The 22034-nt window shown below is 39.5% G+C and overlaps 1 protein-coding gene across 1 annotated transcript in view; it reads right to left on the minus strand.

The window, feature by feature from the left end:
* The window catches only part of scn8aa (sodium channel, voltage gated, type VIII, alpha subunit a), a 43909-nt gene that overhangs the window by 18561 nt on the left and 3314 nt on the right, over window positions 1-22034 (minus strand). The window contains exons 3-18 of the mRNA XM_042003579.1: window positions 17950-18068; window positions 16498-16587; window positions 15396-15524; window positions 14447-14538; window positions 10261-10482; window positions 9925-9988; window positions 9637-9778; window positions 7831-8037; window positions 7457-7738; window positions 6418-6732; window positions 4772-4907; window positions 4296-4534; window positions 2093-2266; window positions 1420-1776; window positions 862-1335; window positions 108-228 (exon numbers count right to left, since the gene is read on the minus strand). Coding sequence (XP_041859513.1) covers window positions 108-228; window positions 862-1335; window positions 1420-1776; window positions 2093-2266; window positions 4296-4534; window positions 4772-4907; window positions 6418-6732; window positions 7457-7738; window positions 7831-8037; window positions 9637-9778; window positions 9925-9988; window positions 10261-10482; window positions 14447-14538; window positions 15396-15524; window positions 16498-16587; window positions 17950-18068 — 3163 coding nt within the window. The remainder of the gene's footprint in view (window positions 1-107; window positions 229-861; window positions 1336-1419; window positions 1777-2092; window positions 2267-4295; window positions 4535-4771; window positions 4908-6417; window positions 6733-7456; window positions 7739-7830; window positions 8038-9636; window positions 9779-9924; window positions 9989-10260; window positions 10483-14446; window positions 14539-15395; window positions 15525-16497; window positions 16588-17949; window positions 18069-22034) is intronic.

Consider the following 22034-nt stretch of genomic DNA (forward strand, 5'->3'; position numbering starts at 1 on the left):
TAATGAAATTCTCTTTCACCCTGCCACCATGTAATTTCCACCCAGCCTGGGGGAGTCTGAGTGCTGTGGAGTGGAGGTAATGGGTGCATTGGAAGCAGTGGCCTCACCATCTGTCCAGCATGGTTCTGGTTCCATGTATTCTTCCACCGTCTCCACCACCACCACCACCTCCTCCACGTCTGGCTTAATGTCAATGGTGCTGCCCTCTGAGGAACTGGTGTCATCCAGCTGTAGAGAAGCAGATTTATGAGTGCACACATGGACAAACAACACAAGCATGAATGCACATCAGCACAGAAACATATCAGTGATGCAGAAACATTTTAGTTTTTATCACAGAGCAGGGAATTGCTATTTATACTTGACGCCAAGTTCATGATGCCTTCAGGCATCTGTTAAGGAACTATACATACCATGTAATTTTCAAATGACATTTGCTCAACCTTTACTAAGATTTTTTTGCTTTTGTATTGAGATGGACTTCACAGCAATCATGACTATTATATGTTACTTGAATGAATGCTGAAATGGAATATCAAATGTCATATCATTTGCTTTGAAAGTCTTCTAAATGTATTTAATCAGAAAGCCTAGATCAGCAAGTGTCCATTCTTCCACAATGCCTGGCTCTTTCAGCCACTCTTGATGACTATTAAGTTGCATTAGTGTCTGAGCAGAGCAGAGAAGCCAACCACACCCATGGCTTTACTGTCCAGAGAGAGAATTGCAGTGTGGAGCAGCTGAGATTTACAAACACCATGAGGACAATCATTAACATTTCCATACTTTAGATAAGTGCTAAATAAGTGTTTAAAAGCATTATTGCATTCATTTCCTGACTCAGTAATGCAGTATTCTGACCTCTTTGCTGTTTTCGATGTCTGACTCGCTGCTGAAGTCCTCAGTGTTTAGGTTCTCAAAGTCGGACTCTCCCACAGCAATGGGTACACATACTGTCAGATTCGGGTTGTGGATGAATGACATGTGGTCCTCGTCAATCATATATTTGCCAACGCTGCTGCCAATACCACTGGTTGTGCCGTTGCCGTTCTTAGCATAGTCCATGTCTCGGTTTATGTCCACCCCAGTGTGATTAGCAATACAGTTCGGCTTCTTGTCATACATGTCATCCAAAGGTTTCTGCTCGTCCTCCATTGGTGATTTCCTCAGTAGACTTGCCACCAGAATTCGCATCTTAGCTTTTATCCATGCAATGCCCTTCTTGATACGCATGACGGAAATCTGCAGATTGTTGGGTTCTCCATCATCATCTGTTGCAGCCAAGTTGTCAGCACTGAATGAGCTCAGCAGCAAGGCAAGGAACAAGTTCAAAACCTTGAAACACATAACAACAAACCCAGTGAGTGCTAGTTTTCCCATCTCTGAACATATTCTAATAATTCCAGTTTTGACACTCACCACCAGGTTACCAATGACCATGACCATCATGAAGACAATGAGACACATTGCCTGTCCTGCCACTTCCATACAGTCCCACATGGTCTCGATCCACTCGCCGCACAGCACCCGGAAGACAATCAGAAAGGAGTGGAAGAAGTCGTTCATGTGCCAGCGAGGCAATTCACAATTAGTGGCAATCTTACACACACAGTCTTTGTAGCTCTTTCCGAATAGCTGCATGCCCACCACGGCAAAGATGAAGACGATGATGGCCAGCACCAGAGTCAAGTTTCCCAAGGCTCCCACTGAGTTACCAATGATCTTGATCAGCATGTTGAGCGTGGGCCATGATTTAGCCAACTTAAACACCCTCAGCTACAGTGGGATGGGTGGAAAAGAGTAGGAAGATTTAAGATCACATATCCTCTTAACTACCAAGATAATTCACTCAAATAACATAAAACAGGAAAAATGAAAAAGTATTTCATTCAAAATGCAGTAACAACTTTATGATTTTGAAGTACAGAATATACATACTTCATGACTTTAATATCCCTTCATGTGATTAATAAAATATTTTTCATTAATTCATTCATTCATTCATTCATTCATTCATTCATGTGATCAGATACTCACTGCTATGCTAACTATAGCTGCTTTTATTTGGGAACGAGCTGAAATAAATATTTACCAATCGGAATGAACGCAGCACAGAAAGACCCTCAACATCAGCCAGAGCCAGCTCCACTAAACTCAGCGTCACAATAAAGCCATCAAAACAGTTCCAGGCCTCTTGGAAGTAATAGTAAGGATCCATGGCCACTAGCTTGAAGAGCATCTCCCCTGCAAAGATTCCTGTGAACACCTGGTAGGTAGGACAGAGAGATGGTTTGAACATATAATTTGGGCTTAATAAAAGGAAGAAAGAGTGTGAAACATCCAGATCAGATGTGTTAAAGACTTTTTTTATATTCAGTCCTGTTCCAAAATGTTGTGATGCAGAAGTGCAACAGAGAATGGAATGCAATGATAAGCAAATTGTTTACAACCTTCATTAGATTTTAATTCATTTTTATTATTTGATATTCAAATTATCAAATAAATAAATTATAAATATCAATGATTGTGGAAATATGTGCTCACTTTTAATTTTGTGCTATTATTACAAGCCCTTGCGGGTCCGCTTGTGGTTGGTTAGCTATTAACTTATATCCGTTCAACTGCTAGTTAATTAGAGCAGCCAGAAACACCTATAAACCCAGTAAAGACGGTGATTATCTGAACACTGACTTCAGTCTCGCTGCTCTCTCAGGCCAACAGAAGTTTGATGAAGTTTGTGTATCATGTTTAAAGATGCACAAGCTGCATGTGTAGATTTGGAGGTTGTGTTAACTGGAAATGATTTTAAGAATTGTTCTTGAGCTTTTCCAGTGGTTTCCACAACAGAATTATAATAAAGCTTTAATGCAGTTCAGCCTGATAATGATGACCACTGTTTTTATCTCATCACTTGTTAGCAGAGACTTCTGCAGATTACTTTAATAACTTGAGATTGTCAGGCTCGACCAGACTGCTCTCTTACTAGGTCATGTTTAAACATGTTGCTTGTTGAACTTCATGTGATGATGCGGAGCCTAGAAAGAGCCCTACCCTTGTTACAGTTCATTTCTTTGTGCTTTTTTATTATTTTTTTTTTGTTTGATGAATCATTGAAACATGCCACCGTCTTGCTCCAGCAGTTTTTAATTAATCTTATACTGTATCACTTAGTTTATCTCTGCAGCACAAAGGGGCAGCTAATAAGTAGTCAGAGCCAAACCTACAAATTTGATTTAAGTCTTTAGTATTTCTACTTGGAGTATATAAAATAAATTAAATGTTTTATTTTTATTTTATTTTATTTAACCATGGTTTTAACAATAACCACCTATTAACATATTTCACCAATAGGATAAATCAGTTTAAAGAGGAAAGCATATATTGTTGACGTCAGCATGTGCTCCTGCTGTTTTGAAGATGGCATGAATGAAAAACACTTATAACACCTCCAATAAATTACTGAAGTATGCCATCAATCATTGAACCAACACACAGTTATAAATAAATCCATTGTATAATGCACTTGAGTTTGTGTGTGTGCGTATGTATGTGTGTGTGTGTGTGTGTGTACTTGTGTGAAAGAAGATAACTGATTTTGTATTGAGATGACCTAAAAATGTCCACCTGTCCTAACCATTTGCATTTCCTGGCAATTTTTTTAATCTTTCAATGCTTTCAATTGTAAGTTAATACAACTGAACTCATATACGTACACAAACACACACAAGCACCCGAAGTGGTTCATTGTTACAATGATTAGACTTGAGTCAGTATCATCTGAAACCTATCATATTTTTCTAGAGGCTGAATATATGCAACCAAACAACTCACTCACTTAAAACAGATGGGAATGAACATACTAAGTTATGATATTCAAGTTAACTGAGCCACTATTCAGGCACCGTTTCAGTGCAGTTTATCGATCAGACTCCATGAAATATTAATGCTGGCCTCCCAACAGTTAGCCGACCAGCAGAGAGGCAGTCTGGTCCTGCTGAAGCAAACAGCAGCTCCATGCATCCAGAAGAAAAACGGAGGAAACAAAGGATGAAAGAGAGGATAGGGAACATGTGTGCATGTGTGTGAAGAAAAAAAAAATCCAGCGACAGTCAGATTTTTTTTTTTCTTCTTCTTCTTCTTTTTCAACTTGGAACAAGCAATCACAGTGCTGCCAATTATGGCCCAAAAATAACACCTCATTCTGAGCTGCTGAAAGGAGGCAGATGATATTCATTACAGGTGAAACAGATAAAAACAAACACACAAACAAAAGAAATAACAGCAAAAAAACTCACCAGGTTGCCTACAGACAGCATATGCTCAAAGTCAGGGGTCATGGGGTAGTGCTCCATGGCCATGAAGAGGGTGTTGAGGACGATACAGATAGTGATGGCCAAGTCCACAAAGGGATCCATGACTATCAGGTTTACAATCTCCTTGATCTTAATCCATTTGGGGCTGCACTCCCAGATCAGGAATGTGTTAGAAAACTTATACCAGCATGGCGGACACTTGCGCTGAGACTCCTCCAGTTCTGAAGACATAGCGCGGACCATACATCAAAACCAAACATAATAGTGTGTGAGAGCATTCTGCATGCAATGGTATAATATGACAGAAAAAATTGTATGCATTGTATGTATCTGGTACTGTTGGATATGCAAAGCAAATAAGCAGGAAATTCATGTCAAACTAATTCAACCAATGAGAGCAGCCCTAGTTAAAGAATAATGAGAGAGCAAGTTAAATAGCTGGGTTAAAGTGGCAGTACCCTCCACTAGTGTGTTGGTAATGACGCTCATGACACTGTTGGCCCGCTCTTTCCGCCCAAAGGAGGTATTGAGCTGGTCCACAGACACCATCAGGGAGCCCGACAGCTTCTTCTTCACCTCAACCTCAGTAGTCGGCTGTCAGGAGGAGAGGAAGAATCAAGCACCCATGGAGAGGACATGAACACCATCCCACATCACCACCGGTGGCCGGCGGAGGGAAGTGCACAACAGCATTGGCAGGATAAAATAGTCGAGGATCAGATTTTTGGGGTTGGAGGCAGGTCATGTTTCATTCTTTTCTATCTCAATGCTGGTTTCAAGGAAGATGTGTGTATGCTGTTAATGCATGCAGGTCTCAGCCAAAGTGGGAGCAGTGATCTAGGGCTACTTGACCTAATTGTGTTTGAATATAATTGCTCATCCCAATTGGATAATAAATGGATTGTGAGATATTGTGCTGGGAGAACTGCTTCTGCATGAATGCATTTTCAGTCATGTCATGCAATAATGGAGGCTTTGCTGCCATTGCAATATAATCATTAGGTTACTTTACAAATTGTCTCCCAAATCTGGCCATTTTAATGTTACTTGCAAATTGATGCTGAAATATCTTCCTACTTTGAAACCATACAACTTATATTGCAACCATCAAGTCAAGAGCATTGTCAAAAGATCATATGGAGACAGATAGTTCAGATCCATCCAGTTGTCATGCATGAGCATGCTCCAAGTCAAAGAGAAGGAGAGGAAAATTACAAACAACATAACCATTGTTCTACTTCTCTATGTCATGCTTATTCTACTTTAAAATTCTACTTTTAAAATCTACCATGCTAACTAGAAGGAGACACAACTAATTTACTACTATTGACCAGGGAGTTTGGAAAACAGAGAAAGGTAAAGACAGACAAGGACAGCAGCCCTCCTTTGTTTTTGTTTAAGTATTTTATAAAGGCCAAACAGGGTGGTGTGTGTGTTACTTTTATATCTGCTCTGGTAGTGTACTGGGGAATTAAGGAAGAAGATAAAAATGTCTGTGGCTCTACAGTGCTGGTCCCCTCTGTTTCCTCCGCCTCCTACTGTAGATCTACCCACACACAGCAGAGGACCTGGATGCCTGAAGGAACACATCAACACACTGGAGCATGTTAACTCATCATCATTATGTATACTTTGGCAACAAATATTGTGAGTTAATTTGTTGTGAGATTTATACCATCCAGAATATAACTGTATATTAATTCTTAACCAACTGAGTGTGAAAATCTAGCTGGTCAGTAATGAAAGAGGTGATTGGCAGAACCATGTCTGACTAAATTAGATTATTATGCATTTAAAACATTCAACCCTCAAGTCAACCAATAAAATTGACTGGAAGACACTGACATACCAAATTTCACCGACTTAGGAAAAGCAGGACTGAGTATAGCATATTCGCTATAACTGTAGTTGTTATCTCCATCCTTTGCCTACTGTTGGAGGGCAGCATACACTGCGGGGCTGGGGGAGGGGAGGCGCGAGCGCTTAGCCAAGAGATACATACGGACTTGCAAAGATGACAGAGTAGAAGAAAGAGAGCCAAAAAGAAACGTAACGGACGAGAGGGGGGCCATGCCTAGATAGGTCTACTCATTGACTTCCTTACACTGTCGTCAGTAGCTGCCTTATCTATTTTCACCTCAGGCAGAAGGCGTCCACCGAGCCCAGGGCCGATGAGCGACACCACCCCGTTGCAATCCACTGTGCTGTTCCTCTTTCCGTGGAAGCCGCTGTAGCTGCTCCGCCGGTAAGGGCTGAACAGGGAGCCACGGCGCTCCTCACACTCCTCAACCGTGCTATGCTCATCATCGGCGAATTCGTTTTCCGAGCCCACGTCCTTGCTGCGGCCCTTGAAACTAAAGATGCTGCTCTTGCTGTTGTGGCGGGAGAGGAAAGGAGAGCCAGGTATGCTCAGGAGAGACTGATAAAAAGGGGGCAGAAAAGGGATGAGACAAGAAGAAAACAATGTGTGTAATCATTCCACATGAACAGTTTTGACGACAATTTGCAGTCAGTTATGTGTAGAAGATCAAGAAAAACAAGAAGTAATTAATGCATGGATCATGATTGATTTTAATGCTGGCTTGTTAACCTCTGGCTTGTTAAAACTACACTATAACACACTATACAAGCACCAGTGGAACTCAAGTGAGGCTTAAACAAAGCATCAGGATGTTTCCTTCTGAAACATTCATGTTTTAATTGTAAATAATTCAGGATATGGATTTGTCCTTCAGTAGCTCTGGCTGCTATATGCTCGTCAGTGTGTTAGTTTTTCCAAAAACACATAGTCTGTTATGATTTTTAAATTTAAAAAATAAATAAACACTTCAGCAGCCACAGGATTTTTTTTTAAATTTCTTTTAGTGTTTGATGGAAATAATTGTCACAAGGTGTTTTTAAAGTTGAGGTTTTGAGATTTAGTTTTTCTACAATACATCCAACAGCACCCAAAACATGAGGACCTCAAAGCATTGAGAACTCCAATCAGCTTAAAAGGAGCTTGTATTTCTGAAAATCAGGTTACTCCAAACTTAGTTCCCAGTTTATCAACTATGTTTTCAAAGACAACCAAAAGAAAAGAAGGAAAACAGACAACAACAGAAAAATTCAGGGAAAAAAGATGTTTTGTTTTTTTTTCTCACCTGGTTCATAATGGAAGACTTTCGACCAAGGCGGTTATCAGGGAAACGGAAGCGGCTCCTTTTGCTGCCATCATCTGACTCTGACTTGACAAACTTCTCACTGTCGCCTTTCTCTTTCTCCTGCTCTTTCTGACGCCACTTTTTCTTCCGGTTGCGACGTTCTTTGGCACTCTTGGAACTAAGCTTTGACATCTCAGAGGAACTGCAAGACAGATGCCCTCCTCCATCGTCCTCTACGGCATCCTCTGACACTGTGCCTGCAGAAGTCGCCATGTTGTTTTGCTACGGGCAGAAAAAGCACATGGATAAAATGAGAAGAATAACATATAGGACATTTAGGAGCAATTTAAGTTTTCATCTTGCCAATAACTGACCTGGGCATCTTCCTGCTGCTTCTTCAGTTGCTCCAGCATGGCCTTGAATTCTTCTTCCTTCTGCAGGGCCTCTTCCATGGTGGCTTGGTTCTGCTCTTCATAAGCCATGGCTACCACAGCCAGAATCAAGTTCACCAAGTAGAATGAGCCCACAAAGATCACCAGGACAAAGAAGATCATGTAGGTCTTCCCTGCTGCCCTCAAGGTCTGGAAAGAGGCGGTGTGGCATAAGTGGGGAAGAAAAGAGGAGGAAAGGGAGAAAAGGAAATAGAAAATCCATCATATGACATCTGATACATGACACTAACCACCAAATTAACCTGTTGGCCTGAGCATTTCTGGGTACAAAGCCCAACATACAGTAATTGTTTCCTGGTTCTTGTAGAATTAAAAAACACAACGCAGACAAAACTTTTACAGTTATGTTAATGTTTTGTTTCTTAGCTGCAATGCCAGCTGATATGACAAACTAATACCAGCCACCTAAAACGTTGTTCTCATGGAACAGATCACCCATTGTCCTCAGGGTTCTCCACAAGTACTGTATGTGGTTGCATTACATTTCCATGCTCACTAACTCATGTTTGGTCAAACAATTCCTTTGGATTTGGATTGCTGTTTGCAGGGTAGATGTGCAAGGAGGAGCTTCAGGTGCAAAACTAAGAGAATTCTAGAAAAAGATTTTTCACTTTTTCCTAGTGTTGATACAAAATAGCTCAATCAGTTTTGATCAGGAAACCCCACTTTGCTTCCACTAAACTTATTAAGACACATTTATGAATTGTAAAGTTTTTACACATTTCTTATTTTAGTCTTGCACAAATAAATTTAAGAAGCGTAACATTTGACTGTGGGACACTTCGGTTCACTCCTCTAAAGGCAAACTATTTTCTTCAGGGAACAGACTAAAAATGCATGACTTCTTCATAGAGAAGTGAAAATCGCTCCCACATCAATTATAAATGCAGCGGACATGTATTGTTGAGCAGTGTGGGTGCCACAAAATCGGGCCAAAATGTTCCCTATTATCCTTCCAACCACTGAACCTTAAGCAAATACAGCAGAAAGAGGCCACAGTTATGTAAACATACAGACACTAATTTGTTATCTAGAGGAAACTTTGACCAAAAGGATGACTGATTCAGTTTCTGAACATCAAAGACAGAACAATTAACATTAAGCACATTAAGGTAAAGATGAATCTGAACATAAAAGCAGAAGGAGTCTTTTCCTGAATCAAAAACAGAAATATATGATGGGAAGCTCCTTTCAGATCTCATTAGGTCTCATCTCTTGTTGGCCAAACTGTAATTCGGAGCTGTTAATATTTCATGCCCCTTCCTTCCACTCAACAAGCACATGTGGAGTCAGGAATGTCGCCACCATTTCAGAGAAACAAGAGTGGAACAGTCTGGCATACTATATAACTGAACCACATTTTCAGATGGTGCAAGTCAAATGTGGGAGATGGAGAAAGATGCAGGGGTGTTACAGCAGGATTTGAAGAGGCGTCTTCCAAATCACATGTTTAAGATTTACCAATTTATTCCTTTTCATAAATAAAATAAATAAATCAAAATGATTGCTTCTGATACCCTAGAAATAGTCTTCAATTACTTTGGATGGACAGACAGATCTAATCAGTTACATTTATAAAAATTACAAAAAGGCTGCAAAGCTCACATTTAAGAGCTTTAACACATAGTTAATTTTTTTTTATATATATATATATATATATGCAGCAGTATTTAAGGACTAATGAGCATTTTATGACACCAGCTGGACCTGTTGACACATCTGCTTTACCAGCATGTAAAGGTTTTCCCAGAAGTCCTGTGTCATAAGTCGGAAGAGAGCCAGGAAGGCCCAGCCGAAGCTGTCGAAGCTGGTGTAGCCGTAGTTTGGATTCCTCCCAGCTTTCATGCATGTGTAGCCCTCCGGGCAGCGACTGAGGGGTAAAGAAAGGCAGAGAGAGAGAGAGCAGGGCATCCTGACTCAATGACTCAGCTGTATTAACTCATAATGCAGTCTTACTACAGGAAGTAGGGGAGTGACAGTATAAACATTTGGAGGAGGCTTTGGAAGGCAACTCACCCAGAATCTGAGCTGTTCCCACAAAGCAAAGCATCCCCCTGGCCAGGCAAGAAATAGAAATTGGCTGTATATTTCAAGAAAAAAAAAAAAAAAAAAACAGCCATATTAAGTCATCTTACATACAATCTATTGCAGTCATACTGTTTTTTAGCAACAGTCTTCATATCCATTCAGAACCACTTCTAGCTTCAGTTTGCGCAAACATCTTTAACTCAGCACACAAACCCAGCTCTTTTTGCCAAAATGACACACTGTTCTTTCTTTCCAGCATATGGAATGACTCATGCTCCTACATCCTTGCCAGGTTACCGATGGAGACGCTTCGCCTCTACTTACTGTCGTTCATGATGTACTCATTCCAGTCAAAGCCCTTGCTGCCGTTGTTCAGGTAAGTCTCATTGACATCGATTGGCCAGATGACACATTTGTGGCGCAGGTTGCCCATGAACAGCTGGAGACCAATAAGGGCAAAGACACTCAAGCAGAAGACGGTCAGGATCATCACATCTGAAAGTTTCTTCACAGACTGGATCAGGGCACCCACAATGGTCTTCAGACCTGGAGAGCAGGCACACACGCACATACACAAACCACAGAAATGATGCAGCAGCTGCTTATATTCCTAGTAGATGTTCTGTTGTTATTTTGTCACTGGGACATCCAAAGATTTTACTAAAAATCTGGACCCAGCAACATTAAATGCCTTTGCATTGGATTTAAAATAAAACCTATCATTAGAAATATATTTTTATTAAATTGTTGAATTATCAGTATAATTATTTAAATCTCAGTTTGTGATGTTTTTAAACTTCAAATTCCCAAATAAAAGGATAATTTCCAATAATTTAATTTAAAATTGTTCAAATCTTTTAATTCCAAACATGTCAATTAATATATTTTTCAAAAAACTGACAGATTACACACAATATATCTCTAGATAAAACAAACAGTAAAGAATAAAAAAAACTTAGTAGCTTTCCCACTCTTTTCAGATTCATCCACACAGAATATATTGAAGCATTTCAAGTCAAAATTGGAGAATTTCGCATTTATTTCCAATGATGGATGGAGTGGAAAAAGAGGGGGAAGACTGCAGATAAGTGAGAGGAAATCCATAAGGAAGAGAGCACAGCAGCACAACAAGGGGCCATGAAAGGGACAGGGGCACAGGCAGGGGGGCTGGAAACCACATGCAGGTCATTTAAACTCCAAGGCTGAACAGGAGCAATTCAATGCCAGTGCCGGTACAGGCACTTTCTTGAACTGTCTTGTTTAAGGTGTCATTAGGAAAGCATTGACTCCCCATACCGTGACCCTGCAGTCTGTCTCATCCACAGTTTCACTAAAGATAAAATCGCTTTACCTTCCAAACAGGCATCCTCTGGCAGCGTTCACATGGGTCCACAGGGAACTCAAACATAGAGGCAGGATGACCCATACTCCCTTTTCTGTTCAGACTCTGCAAGTACAGTGGATTTTACCAGCTGTACATGCAGTTTCTTCTTTTGAAAGGTGTTTTCAATTTAGCCTTACAAATTCAGACAATATTAGAAAAGCTTTTACAGCTTGACAGGTAAAAAATGTACTCTTGCTCAATTCATTTCTTATCATAAAGTTCATGAGAAGATCCCATGGAGAATATTTCATTAAGAGAAAAACAACTGTGGGGAGGTTTTAATATATATATATATATAGATCTTTAGACCTCCTTGGTCCCTGTAAATTGGATGCTCCGTTGTACTCGGAGCAAACTTGGAACGCCAAATTTGCAGTAATTTAGAAAACGTAAATACTTAAGAAAATAGTGTAATTTATTGAATAGTGTTAGCGGAAAGGACTAATAACTCCTTTATACTTCAGACAAATCTCCATCCAGCAGCTCATTAGCTTATTTTAACATAAAGACTGGAAAGAAGAAGAAACAGTTAGCCTTACTTTGTGTGAAGGTTGACAAAATCTACCCATCTATATTTCTGAAGTTAAAAAACTGCATTATAAATTGCAAACTACCACATAAATAACCCCATTTGTTGTTGCTGTCATACAAACTGATTAAATATGCATTAAAGAGTGTGCTTTAAGGGTGCTGGTGTGTGGATTATTTGAAATGCACATACAGGTCTTTGAAAGCTGTGACAAGTATGGTCTCATGTCAAAGCAACAACCAAACTGGTTTTGGTGCTGAGACTGTAAGACAGATAACATATCACTCTGAAATACTGCAACAAATAACCACGGCGAAGCCTCCATTTCACTGTCCTGTAGCTAATTTCTTTGAAGCGGGGTTGTAAAGAGGTTTTCATAAGTGGTTTAGCCAAGAGACCATAACAGAGGCCGTGTTTTCCAATCAGTTTCCATTAAAAGAACCTCTGAGATACTGTAAGGGTGTAAGGATCTAATTTACAAATCTTATAGAATACAAGCGTTATTGATCTACCAATGCCTCATTTTGTTGATACATTTGATATTGTGTGACTGATGTTTTAACACATTAGTTCAAATCCAAACTAACACTGTAAAGTTTTTCTTTAAGTGAGTTGTATGTAGTATTTATGGGTAGTCAGCGTCTTACCTGTAGCAGAAAGCAGACTAAGAGATCTCCTTTTTGAGCATTAGTAGCTTAACACAGCAAACTACAAACTCAGACCCAGTCTGTCTAATGCAGAAGCGACTAAATAATTTTTGCTCCAACACCTATGAAGGTATGTTGTGGTCTTATTGCTCCCTTCTGAGCACCTTTTAACTTCGCTGCCCCTTCAGGAAATCTTTTTACTCTTAAAATTTAAAGCTTTCTGCCGTCTAGTGTAGGCAAGACACTGACTACTTATAAGAACTTCATACGACCCCATTTTACACACACACACCTACAGCTACCAAAAAAAGCTGGGGATATTCAGCTTATTGTATGATGCCAGAATGAACCTAAAATACATTATAACCCTTACAGGTTAACGTAATTTGACCTTCTCTAAACATTTGAACGCACATGTAAAATGTTTCACTGTTTCGGTATTTATTACACAACCTGCTGTTTTCTGACAAGATGATAAACTACAAGAAAACCCAAAAGAAGTGTCTGAACCATGAATCAACCATTAAATGTTCTGGTTCAATGACAGCTTGTATTTAAACAGTCCTCTTCATCAAATCGTTCATATTTTGACATTATAAGACCAACACATGAGAAGTTATGGAGATGTTGACATTTTATGTTGTGGTATGCACACCACTGTAGTTGGGTTTTCTTTCTGTATATTGTTTAAAATTAAGGAATAACCACTGCATGACTCTACTAAAATGTCCTATATTCATGATATAATATCAGTATAGCATCAACTTTTAATACCTGATAATGTGCTCAAAACTGGGTAGAGAGTAGCACCACAATAAAAGCATGCTGCACCTTTGGACAAAGCAAAGCCAGCTGTTTGTAGTCTTTCATTTAAGCTAACAAGCTGCTTGACACAGAAGTGACATAAATTTTTCAAAAATGTTTAATTTTTAATTTAAACACAACAATAAATCGAAACAAGGTCCATACTGTTTTTACTTGAGATTGTCTTCCTTTGTCAGATTTTGCAAGTAATGTGTCATCAGTTGATAAAAAGTCAACCATGACTTGTGTTTTTTAAGTACAAAATCTGACATTTCCTATCAACAGATGTCCAGTCTGCATCCCCGACCTCTACAATGTGAACACACTGTTTTAATTTTTTCAGTGATATTTCATTCCAGTAGGTCATAAAGAAAAAAAAACAGAAAAATCAATAATCAAACTAAAGAACAAAAAGAGGGCAAATCAAACTTTCAATGCCATTTGTCAGCCAAGCTCTTGATAGACTTATATTATAAAAGCAAGTGACTGAAAAGCGTCATGCAGCATAAGAGATATGTTCACAAACTAGGCTTGGCAGTCTTCATGCATTTATAATAAATGAATTCTGTGGGATTTCTCGGAGAGCTATGCCATTTGTCATACTGTACAACATACACCAGGTTATTCTTTACAATTCCTACAGCAGGAATCCTGTCTTTCCAATTCAGTCTCTCATAATGTGCAACAAAACACATTTCTTTTGTTATAGGGCAACTATAAGGGTTGATAGTGAATTTGAGAAGCTCTGCTCTATTTTAATCTATGTATAATCACCTGATGTTTTACCGTAAAAACAGGATACTGTATTGACAAATTTGCTACAGAAAAGGGCATTTGCTTATTATGATTGCAGTTGGGTTAAAGCTATTTCTTTAGAGAAACACAGCTGCCTAGGGGATAAGCCTCTCTATGAGAGTGCTACTGGGGCAGAAGAGAGTACAGACACTTTGGATGGCCCTAGAGGAGACTGCAAAGCCTATCAAAAATGTATCAGTACCATTTTTGATAATTTTGGAGAAAAATAAATCAAAAAATGGTTGTCTCCAATTATTTTATTGTTGCTTAAATCATAACTATAATCATAATAATAGTGAGAGGAAAAGAAAGGGTGAGTGGATCAGCCTTAGTGTTTAAACTGAGTCTCACCTGGAATGACAGAGATAGTTTTCAATGCTCGGAGAACTCTGAACGTTCTCAGCGCAGATACATTGCCCAGGTCCACAAACTCTGTTACATATCTGAAATAGGGGAAGGATCACACACAGAACAATCACGATGACAAAAACCACACACACCAAGAGCACAACACTACCGAACCGGGAGGAGACGACGCCACTCACAGAGCCTGTCCACTGAGGAGAAGGGTGGAAGGTAAAGGAAAGAAAGACACACACACCTAACACCGACCCCGCCCCACCGTCCACCCCCCCCACCCCATCCTGTCTTACCTGGAATTACAGAAATAGTTTTCAATGCCCTCAACACCCTGAACGTGCGCAGAGCTGAGACATTGCCTAGGTTTACAAACTCTGTTATATACCTGCAGGATCAGACCACAGTTACAACAGCTCATTATTTACATGCAGATATAAGGTGAAAAGGTGAATTCACACCAAGATGGGCTTTGTGACTCTTCAACACATGAAATTGTGAATTTTGCATGAAGCTGATCACTTTTGGGTATATATTTGTTCAGATGGAGGCAGGTAAATTTGGTGTAAACCACATGGTGACATATAGCCAACAGGAGAAATGAGAGGCCTTAAACTGAATGTTGCAGACTCTGGAGGACTGACAGCGAAAAGGTGATAGAGAAGGAGAGCTAGATGCAAAGATGAAAATGAACTGGACGAATGGGACTGAGGTGTGGTTGTTTTCAGGGAGGTCGCAGAGAGTCGGATGGACACCAGCTTAAATTCTCAAAGAGAAAAACCAAAGAAGTGTCAGAGCACCAGATCAATGGAGGAAACACAGAAGATGGGTTACAACACAGGAAGAAAAAAGTCAAAAAGGCAGAAAGGGAATCAGTAAGACATCAAATTTACAGTTTTCTTCAATTATCTACTGACAGTTTGATCAGTACTACAATACTTACGCCATCGAAATGACCATGAAATCCAGCCAGTTCCATGGATCTCTTAGGAATGTAAACCCATCTATACAGAATCCACGAGCAGTGATTTTTACAAGAGACTCAAATGTATAAATTCCCGTGAATGTGTACCTGAAAGACAAAAGCAGTGACAATTAGTTCACCACATCAGTTTAAAGCTCAATCTTTTCTTTCAAAAAAAAAGGTAAACTGGCAATGGTCTGTGGCAATGTTAGATAGAAATGTTTTAGAACACTTTAACAATGTATTAACATTGCTTCAATCAGTACATTTACATGCACAACTATGTTATAGTTAAAACTCTGCTAGGCCATTTAACTGGGCTTTACTTAACCCCTTATCAAGCGGGGTCACTTTGGCAAAAACGCCTGTAATATGACCTCTCTAGATTAGAATTACTGCTGTTATTGAACCCTCTGCATTGTAAGTACAGGCTTGGGCTCTTTGTGAAGGTAACACTCTCTAGTTTCACCCACAGCAATTAGAATCACTGTAAGTATTACTAATAAAAAGTTATACACTTTAGAACACACAGAAAAAAAATATTTTTTGTCCTCGCCTAACCTGTACGGACAGAATGAGACCAATCTTGATGGGAAATATTGATGTTTGACGAGAGTCCTCAAAGGTAAGGAAAGTCAACATTTAAACTTTCTGCTTTTCTGTAAAAAAGGCTTTAGTGTTAGCGCTGTGGTTGTTGTGTGTCAAAATGGTTTATATCATCGGAAAGACGAGACTTTGAGCTTTCATTTGATGTGTATATTGTGGGCATTCATGACGGAGGGGCTTGCACACATGGCTGCAATGTTGTTGATTAGTAGTCATGTACTGGTACGTAAGCATCGTAAGGGGTTAATGTACAAGAACTGTCTAACTTCACAACAGTAGGTAGCGATGTGTCTCCTTTCAGCTTGTCAGTATAAGACTTTTCTGGTTGACGTGTTGCATCACAGCCAAAGAACAAAAAGAAAAGAAAACACAAAAATCCAACAAAAAAAAGAGGAAAAACTAATCTAACAGTTACATAGATCTTCAAATAGCATACATTTATCGTGATGACTAGAAATATAAAATGTGTACTTACTCTACTTGCTTTGACCACTCAGGGGGATCGCTAAAGGTCATGAATATACAGTTGGTCAAAATAGTACACATAATGATCATGCTGAAAAGAGTGAAGAGCAGGTTAAGGAAAACATGTATTATGGAGACAAAAACATCAAAACCTTAAGTAAATTGTCAAAGTAAAATAATATCAAACTCCATACAGTGATTGATACAGTATGGTCCTGCCAGGCTTAACAGCCTGCAACCCACAAAGTCATAAATGTCAGCACCAAGCACTTAGCAGAAGTTGCTTATGTGAGCCCACCATCACAGAGACCATTATTTTACCCATAAAATATTGAAATGGTGAACAGTTTGTGGAAATACAAATGCATGATGAAAGCGAGGGTGCATTTAAAGGCTCTGCATTCAAAGTTAGTCAAGAAAACATCAATTATATATCATATGTTTATAAGATATATTCCTGGTTTTCATAAAGTTAGATATATTTTTTCTAATTTAGGGATCAAGTTACCAAAAAATGTAGCTTCATATTGACTCCTTATCTCCAGTTAGGCTGTTTATGTTTAATGCTTTTTAGTAGTTAATGTAGACCCCAGGTTTAGATAAGAAAGAATAATGCCTGCATTAATGATTTACAAAAATCTGATTCTTATGTACCTTTTTACTGTTCCTTGTTTATTTTACACTGTTGTAGTAATGTAATGAGAAACTGCTTCAGCACTGTTTCAGAATCATGTCTGTGTATTAGTTTTGTGTGCTTGGCATCAAATATGTTGTAATTTAAAATTTCAAGATTGACTTTATTGTCCTGCTATGTGAAATTTGTCTTGGGTTTTCACAGCTGCAGCTACAGACTGATGGCAAATAATACGTTTCACCCATACAACTTAAACTAAACCACAAAAGCATAACAACAGATAAAACAGTACAATAAATTCAATAAATTGTAATACGCAATAATGTGTAGTTAACTGTTGCCTGTGCATGACTGTTCTAATCTGCTGTGTACCAAACACAGATAATCTTTCTCTGTTCATTCAATAATTTGACCAACACTACAGAAATTTAGTTGTTTGTTGTCTAAAAACTATTTATCTCCTCACACTGCATCTTTGATGGCTCACTAGACAAAAAGACCTAAACTGACTCAGTCTTGGTACTTAGGTAGGTAACACAGATAATGTGTTAGCCACCTGAAGAGGACTAGCTTACACTGTTAAGGATGACTCATCATTCGTGCCAGACTTCTCCTTCAGTGATAAAATGGCTACTGCATGGCACCCCGTACACCCATGCATGTGAAGAAGTTATCTGGCTCTAACACATTGGCCCTCTTCTGCAGCACCAGAAAGTGGCAACACCAATAGCAGCACGAACAGAAAGACAGAACATATCACCATAAATAATTCACATGAACAGGAAACCCTCTTGTAGCTGCTATTAACAGCACCATTTCAAAGGATATGAATGTATCAAAATTTTAATAGCTAATTGCCTAACCGGATTGAAAGGACTTATGAAGTACAAGGCAGGTGTGGCACTAAAACGGAAGATTGTCTTCCCTCTATTTAGCACTATAAATGTCTGTGGAGAGAAGAAAAGGAGAAAGAGAAAGCACACATCAGTTAACAAGCAGGAGTAATGCACATACAAGAAACACGTTCTGCAAAAGCAAAGATTGTGACCACATTTTGTGCATTTCAGTGTACAAGCCATATTAACATATGTGGAAAAAAATATTAAAGAAAATAGAATATGCACTTCTAACCATATAGTAGCATACAGTGCATTTTTTTCTCGACGTGAAATGAAACAGAACTGAAAGCAGAGAAAACAGAAAATCTAGCATTTTCTCATACTGTCCCAGTCTCTCAGTGCTGTCCAGCATAACACTGCAGCAGCTTCAAAAGAAGGAAAACGAGCAAAAGGAGTTGGCAATCCACTGTCTGTGGATAACCTCATAATTGTTTAAATAAAACATGGCGATTTGCTTGAAACTTTAATGAATCTATGCATTTACACAAGTGATATGGGCTCTTGTGCTTTTAACAAGGCATCCCTCATGACATCAAGCCCCAGAGATTCTCTGACAGCAGCGTCGGGAGAGAGAGTGAAAAGGAGGACGAAGGAGGAGAAGCAGGAGATGGGTGGTGTCACATGACTGAAGGTGATCTATGCATAGCCAAGACTTGAGGACCATGTGTGAAGTGTTGTTAACAAGACAAATAAACATCTCAGGGGAGACGACAAAAAATGTTCCTGATCAGAGAACGAGACACAGCTGACCCACAATATAAATTTAACTAAAAAACATGAGAGAACTCAGATCAAGTCGGCTAAATTGAACACGATTAGATGACCTCACTCATTATAAGCAGTGTCTCCCAGTGTTAATACTCTCATATGTACCATAAACATTCCCAGGAAACACTTTGGTCAGATGTAATGACACATGTCCCAGTTATTGGTTATGTGGCATTTCTATTAAATACAGCCATTAAGTAAGGTGCATATGCATGAATAATACATGCAAGACCACATAGACTGAGAGAACCGTGCACACAAACCTGCATGCACGACGCACAAAAATGAGTTGGCAATACTGTCATTCACACAATCCCACACATTTAAAACTTCTCTATATGTAGGGAGCCTTTTTTGTAACGCATGACTAAACTGCTGCAAAGCTACTGAAAATTTCATAATCCAGAGCTGAGCAAAGAGGAGAGCAGAGAGGAGGAAGGCAGAAAAAATGGGGGAGATGGAGAGCAAGTGAAGCAGGCAGGCAGGCAGCAACTGTGGCAGCAGCAGGCTGAGGAGAAGCAGGGCGGAGGGAGCCAGAGCTAGGGAGCTGGGCAGAAGATGGAGAGGAGGAAGGGGGAGGGGAGGGAGATAGAGAGAAAAAGACAGCGGCTTCGACACAGAAGCTCAAGCCAGCAGGCAGTGATACAGCATCTGCATCCATGAGGACCGCAGCAGCCATTCAAAGAGCAGCCCTCTCTCGGCCCTTGCAGTTAATGGTAAATGGGTTGCATTTTATGGTGCCTCACATACATTAGTAGAGCAACAACTCTACTGCCATCATATCCTGCTTATGTATTCCTTGACATGCTTATATTTGCTGTTACGGCTGTTATACAAGAAAAAAAATACATCTTTGTGAGAATTAGTATGATTTCCTCATAAAGTACATTTGCTCTTATACAGAGTTACACATCACGTAGCAACATAGTCTCTACATCATTTGTCACACGCTCTCAGACATTTATGACATTATATTTTCATTTTTTTGCACATTTAAGTGATCTTCAGCAAAACACTCTTGAGTGATCCTGACTGCAGCAAGAAAAAGAGAAACTGCACTCATGCACATCTACCCCCCTTCCCTTTATCTTTCACCTCTCCTTGAAAATTATGTTTCACGGGCCTTGTACAGTGACGCAGAACATGACCTGGCCCAGCCTGGCTCAGCTCAGCATGCTATAGACCCACTCTGACCACCAGCTAGGAGGGGAGGGCTGGATGCTGCGTCATCCCCCAGCTAACCCTACGGTTCTCTGTCTCAGCTATGACACGATCTAAGAGTCACAAATTAAGATTTGTCATGAGGACACATTAATCTCCCTCCTTCACACTTTTCCCCTCTCTTTCCTGCAAGGATACAGTCTGCCAGCCCTCAGTGACAAAGACACACAGATCAACCATCAAGGTCACCACCTGATCTGACGTCAGGGCTGCTCGAGATTCAAGCCAGCATCAGTTCCCCTTGGCATTGGAAGGAGACTAGATTGAGGGCCATAATTAGATTTGCCTGAAGCCTAGAGCTGACAGGGCTGCCAAAAAAGGCAGGAGTAAACGCAAGGAGCAAAAAGCTCAAAGAAGCCTGAATGCCCAGCATGCATCTGCGACAGTAATGCATGGAATATGAGAAAAAAAAAGAATTAAGTTGCATTCTAGCAGCAGTAAAAAATCAACAGTCCCACATCATACTGGACATGTTTGCCACGTGTCATCTGAATCGTGTCTCTGACTTGTGCGCTGGACTGGTGTGTTGCATAACAGGCAGCGTGCACAATGTAAAGGCGGGGAGGCAGATTGAGAGAAAGACTGATACTGTGAACCTAAACACGCACACGTGCAAAAATATCAACACAAATCTCTTCAGCTAATGAAGATAACTAAACACATTATTAGCAGCTTGTTTTCAGCAACATTTCAAGGTACAGCATGTGGACTGTTAAGAGTTATACAGCACTGCTTTACAAAGTGAAGCAATTTTTTTTAAAGAATGTGGAATTTAAATATATTTTTGTTATATATTGCCTGGTAAAAATAGACAACAAGCATATAACATGTAATCTGGATTGATCCTCAGGGAAAGAACAGCCATATCATGATAAACTATTCATGCTTTTGGATGCAGTTGATGAAAAGACTTGTGCATTTGTAGCTCAGATTTTCCAAAATATCTATCCTTTACACCTCTCTTTTGTTTCAGCTTCTTTCAATATGTGTAGGTAATGTCCTCCCTATCTCATAATCTCCATTCAGATACTGTAAACACAGGGGCATAAAACAAATACTTCTCTTTCAGCAGTTTTGGATGTCAGTTTGCTGGTGATATTCAGAGCCTTTCAAGGTCACACCTGGCCATCCTTACGCTGAATGTCAGATGAAACCCCAGAGGCACACATTTCCTCTAACCACAGCCCCCTCTGCCGAATACTTCTTTTCTCTCCTGCTTCAGATTAAGTTTTAAACAATTAGAAAAGTCTGTCATGTGGAACAACAGCCTTTCAATGGTTACTTCGTCTGACCTTTTCCCCAAAGCCCTGTGAGCACACTAGAGATACGGCAACAGCCCACTCAACATCTAGAGGAGCTCTACTCTCACACACCCCAAACCCCTTAAAAGGAAGAAAACATAACTATGTTCTGCCATCTAATTCAGATATTAAAATTATTGTAAACATTGCACACCTGGAAGTGAAACATCGCCAAACATAAAACGTTTCCTTTGTCTGTTTCCAGCAGTAATGTATGACTCACCATAACAATACAAGGCTTCTAATCTACCAGCCACTGGGAGGCATGTGTATGTTAAACTAGAAAGTCTGTCAACATGGCAAAACAACTGATGAACGATGTTAAATAAAGCAGGAAAAAAATCACCAGAACTACTTGGTATAGCTATTTCAGAAGCCACACAAGAGATAGAAATGAAGCAATCAAGGTGAAACTTTCCACTCGTCTGGGGCTTAAAATGCCAAACAATGTGTTTGGTCATTTTTGAGATGCCACTAGATTGTTATTATTATTATTATTACTATTATTATTATTATTATTATTATTAAAAGATTTAAGAAAGACTTAACAATCAAGATAAAAACTTTTACAGTTGCATACAAAGGTAAAACATACCATGCACAAGAAGTGCAAGATCTGAGTTTTTGATAAATAAAAAAAAAAAAGTCTGAAAACCTGAGAAAAAGGGACACATGCCAGATGCTTAGTATTAATACCTGCAGCAATATAATGACTTTTATTTTT

Source organism: Melanotaenia boesemani, chromosome 13 (assembly GCF_017639745.1).
Source record: "Melanotaenia boesemani isolate fMelBoe1 chromosome 13, fMelBoe1.pri, whole genome shotgun sequence".
Classification (NCBI taxonomy): Eukaryota; Metazoa; Chordata; class Actinopteri; order Atheriniformes; family Melanotaeniidae; genus Melanotaenia; species Melanotaenia boesemani.